The following is a 4,747-nucleotide window of genomic DNA, read 5'->3' as shown; positions in this document are numbered from 1 at the left end:
GTTTCTGAATAAACCATGTTACTTTCCAAAAAAAACTGGGCTACTGCACATAACCTAATTTTTTAAAGTAGTACATTACATTAAAAATGTACAGTGTATTATCAAGTGCGAGTAAGAGAGAGCACGCGTGGAGCATTCCAAAGATAGCATACTATGGTAATCTAGTCTAGGTTAACAAAGGTACATACATCTGGCTGACAGTAAAGAGGGCCACTTGAGTACTAATTGGAGTCAAATCACATCGGCCTGTAGGGAAACATAGGAGATTAAAACAAAGCCGGCAAAGCAGCAACAGAATATTAATGAACTACAAACGAGATCAGAGCACGCAAAGACGGTACTCTCTAGAAATAAGTACTCCTCTGATCTACATCGAGTGATCTAGCTAGACATCGGGTGATCTAGCTAGCTACGTGCCGCACTGCTGATGGTGCAGCCCTCTGCTGACAATCCATGGAAAACTGAACACACGGTAGCCCACCAACTACGCTCACTGGGCGACATGGCCGTCGTCGCCGCTGCTACCTTCCGACGCGTCGTGGGAGTCGGGGTCGTCGTCGTGTTCGCCTTCACTCGAGGTGAGATGCGCGAGCCAGCAGTTGCCGTGGACGTGGCCGCTGACGCAGACGTAGTACTCGAGCCGGCCCTCGTCGGATCCCATCCGGCGCGACGCGCCGCGCGGCACGAGGTTGGCGGCGACCATGTTCCAGACGCGCGCGCCGCAGTAGGGGCAGCGCACGCGCGGGTCGAGCTCGGCCTGGCGGCCCAGCAGGCAAGCCCGCGTCCGCGAGCGCATGAACCACCGGAACACCCCGCGGTAGGCGCCGAGGTCGTCGTCCGCGCCGGGCACCGCGTGCTCGCACGGGTCGGACACGTACAGCATGTCGGTCCTGCAGCGCCGCGACAGGAAGCTCCGCCCGGAGGTCTTGGAGAAGCGCGACACCCGCGTGAGGTGCCCCGGCACCGGCACGGCCGTCCCCGCGGCGCCGCAGCAGAAGGAGAGCAGCTTCGCCAGCGCCGGCCACCCGCCGCCAATGCGCCCCGAGGGCGGCGGGGCCGCTCCGGCTCCGACTCCGACCCCCGCGGCCTCCGTGAGCGACGCCACCATCCGCGGCGCGCGCGAGATGCAGAGCTCCCGCCAGAGCACGCGCTCCGCGACGGCGCGGAGCCGCCTGCTGACGCTCGCCGCGGTGCAGAGCGCCTGCGGGTCCCAGTTGATGGAGCGGAACACGAGCGACAGCACCTGCTCGTCCAGGATCCCCGTGTTGACGCCGCTGTAGCGCGGGGACCCAATGCCGCCGTCGCCATCCCGGTAGCTCGCGCTGCCAATGCCACCCGTCCCGCCGCCGCCGCTCCACGCGCCGCGGAACTGCCGCGTGTTCCGCGCGCCCTCGCTCATCGATCGCACGCGTCGCTCCGCTCGTGCTCCTAACTTGGAACAGGCACGTAGCCAATCCCAAACGAAAAGGTAGTAGCGCTACTGGTGAGTGAATGATGAGTAGCTAATGTGCATATGCGAGGACGGAGATGACAGACGGCGGCGGGCTCCCTCTATATAGACGTGCGTGCTCCCCGGAAGGGGTGGTGTCGGGGCAGGATCGGACCGGCCGTGTCGTGTCGCCGTTGCCCGTTGGACAGTTGGACCACTCACGCTCCGGCGCCGAGACCGACTAGAGTAATTTGTTGCTCGTCTCGATCACTGGACTGCAAGAGCCATCTTGTCAATTTCCATCTCCTCCAAAAGATACGCAACTGGATAGCACCACAGTAAAATAAGCACGCCAATTCACGGAGTACGCTGGATCAACGCGTCCTCTTGCACTAGAGTAAGCTTGTGCATCGATCAGGACCACCGACCCCCTGCCCAAACTCGGGTACTGTTCGGCACTACCTGACAATCATCTCGCCCTCACGACCAGCCCGTTGCCATTTCCATACGTGTCCGTCAATATTGTATGGCCTGTCCGTATCAAAAGCTTGGATCCTTCACGGACGCTGCCGCGAGACAAGCGAGCGCACTACTTAATCCGTCGCCGCATTTCCTAATCCACCTACGCCGGCTCTCCGGGAGCGCCGGGAGGTGCCCACGTGTCGACCTGCAGCGCGTCCATCGCCGAAGAGACGCCTCGCCGGCCGGCGCGTGGCCGCGGCCGGGGACGCGCGTCGGGCGTCCAGGCGCAGCCGGTCTCTCTTTCGAGCGCCTCGTGCGCGGCTGCCATTTTTATCGTTCTTTTTCAGCGGTGACCGCGGGCGCTTTTCCGGCGGGTCAGCCGTCAGGTGCCCTGCGCCGGTGACGGACACGTCGACATCCGTTGCAGCGCCAGGTGTGCCGGGAAAAGTTCACCCCGCGCGTGGTGTGGGATATCTCTGACTGGGTACGTGTCGCGCCGCTGTTGGGTGGGGCACACGTGTCGGGGCCTCAGGGGATTCCTGTACGGGAATCACGTACGTGGCTACCTCGTGGAGGGACGCTTGGGCCTTGACCGGCGCTAGAAATGTGCTCTACGTGGTCAGTTCCTTTGCACTTTTAGCTAAGCGCGCGCGTTGCACCGAGCGCCGTAAACTGCGCGTTTGTTGTTGACAGTGTCTGAAAACGATCTAGATCGTACAGTATTATCTGAAAAGGCTCTTACTTGGCCTTAAATTGAGGCCCTTACAAAGTCAAACAAAAGCCACAAAGGGCAAAGTACGAAGGTAGCCGACTACATAATGTTCGACTGATCGCTGAAAGAAAAGTGTGGATACAAGTCAAGAAGTTGATAAGCTCGTGTCATGTATGGTTTTTGGGTTCAATTTTCCTTATTAATTGTATCAATTCTCTGCTTCTTAATGCAATGCGGCAGCCCTCCACCCTCCGACGATATTCCGTCAAAAAGAGGCCAATAAACGGCGACGCATCACCGGTGGCAAGCCAAACAAGGGTGGTGGTCTCCCGAACGCGGGGATCAAGGGACAGCGCCCAGCCGGTGGTGTCCCCTATCGCGATCGACGAAGCTCGGTGCATTTTGCCGATACCTTTAGAGCGAGCAGCTCTGTCCTTCTTCTGTCCTTTGGTTTCGCCAATAGCTTCTATAGCTGCAAGAAAGATATCAATTTGTATAGCAAGTCAGCCGGATGTAGAAACAATTTTCCCTTTGTCAATGATTTATTCCTAGTGATCCGGAGATCCCATGCTAGTGCCCTAAACCCAACCCATGCCATCCTTCGGTCTCGCCTCGTTGTTCCTTGGATCAAGCGATGGAGGTCCAAGAACCCACTTGGGTTCCAAGAGCATCCTGCAGCCTCGTGGAGAGCACTCCAAGTAAAACGGGCGACGATACACCGGAAAAACAAATGATCATGGTCCTCAACCTCGCCACACCAAATGCACTTGCCATCTCCTAGACTGTGCTTCTTTTACACGTCGCTGCTAGTAATACGGTTACGAGACACTTGCCAAAGAAATATCTTTATTTTGGCAGGCATTCACGCCTGCCAAATCCCGACCAGATTGCATGGAATAGATAATTTGAACATTTTCCTTATAGAGTGATCCCGTAGGGAAGCCGCCCGAAGCTTCTAGCTTCGAAGAGACCTCATCCTGTTCATGAATAATTGGACGTCCTTTTAGCTTGACCCACATGCCGTCCCATTCTACTCCTTCGGTTGCCCCGAGCGACCTCCGAAAGCGTGGTTCCCATCTCTCATTTATCCACATGTCGGCGACCTTGGCGTTAAATAAGGAATGGTACGCCTCACATAAAGGTTGGTCGCCACACCACACATCATGCTAGGAGGATCTTACCTTTCCGTTTCGGACAAAAAATTTCATGCCTAACCTAAGGAGGTGTAAGACTTTCTTCACATCTTTAGCGAATTGGAATAGCTTTACATTTGGTCGGGAATCCATTCCCTTGTCGTATTTTTTTGCCAAGTGAATGAGGATAAGAATTGCAATGCTAAATAGAGAAAGTTGCCAAGTTAAAATGTAACAAATTGCCATGGGTACGTGAGTAAAAAATGAGTATTTTGCCTTTAATGAGCTATGTGATTTTCATGTAGGATTATTCTTGTCTTTTGTGAAAATTAAATGGACCCTGGGGTAGCAGCCAGCCATGGCCGAATGGCTCATCAACAATGTCACGTGGAATGCGATAAAATTGGACGAACTGAATTTAATTTGCCACTTGCTACCCCTACTGCAACATGTGAACGAAGGTACGAACCATGTCTATAATTCTATTTTGTCGGTGGTTAAAAATTTGCATAGATTGCCATGTTGATTATATTGTTTCTCAATTCAGTCAGAGAAAAATTAGATGAAATCAACAAACATCCTGCCACCTTGAGTACTGACCAACCAAAAATACTAAAATTGTATGCGAGCACTTGATGGCTTGCAGCAGTTTTTTTAGCATCAGTACAGACACAAGCGCTCATATACACGCACATACACTCATCTCTATGAACGCGCGCACACACACACCCTATCTCTATGAGCACCTCCGAGAGACTGAGCCGACATATCATCTTGAAATGTACAAAGTCATCATAGGCACCTCATCGTCGACGGGAACGTCTCCTCCCACTGAAAGCGCATCGCCGGAAATTCCGAAATAAATCCAGGAATAATGCGAGCACCAGGATATGAACCCTGGTGGGTTGGGGATACCACTGTCCATCTAACCATCTCAACCACAGGTTGGTTCGCATGGCTTGCAGCAGTTGGTGTGTGTGTGTGTGGGGGGGGGGGGGGGAGGGAGGAAAA

At 54.4% G+C, this 4,747-nt stretch overlaps 1 protein-coding gene across 1 annotated transcript; it reads right to left on the bottom strand.

The window, feature by feature from the left end:
* Nucleotides 1–208: 208 nt before the first annotated feature.
* Nucleotides 209–1,541, bottom strand: LOC125548181 (EID1-like F-box protein 3). The gene has a single exon (XM_048711853.1). It carries the CDS (start codon nucleotides 1,397–1,399, stop codon nucleotides 491–493), a length of 909 nt encoding a protein of 302 aa, XP_048567810.1. The 5' UTR covers nucleotides 1,400–1,541; the 3' UTR covers nucleotides 209–490.
* Nucleotides 1,542–4,747: the final 3,206 nt, after the last annotated feature.

Source organism: Triticum urartu, chromosome 3, assembly GCF_003073215.2.
Source record: "Triticum urartu cultivar G1812 chromosome 3, Tu2.1, whole genome shotgun sequence".
In the NCBI taxonomy this organism is placed as follows: Eukaryota; Viridiplantae; Streptophyta; class Magnoliopsida; order Poales; family Poaceae; genus Triticum; species Triticum urartu.
The sequence above is the reverse complement of the archived record's forward strand: the minus strand, read 5'-3'. Positions and strand labels throughout refer to the sequence as shown.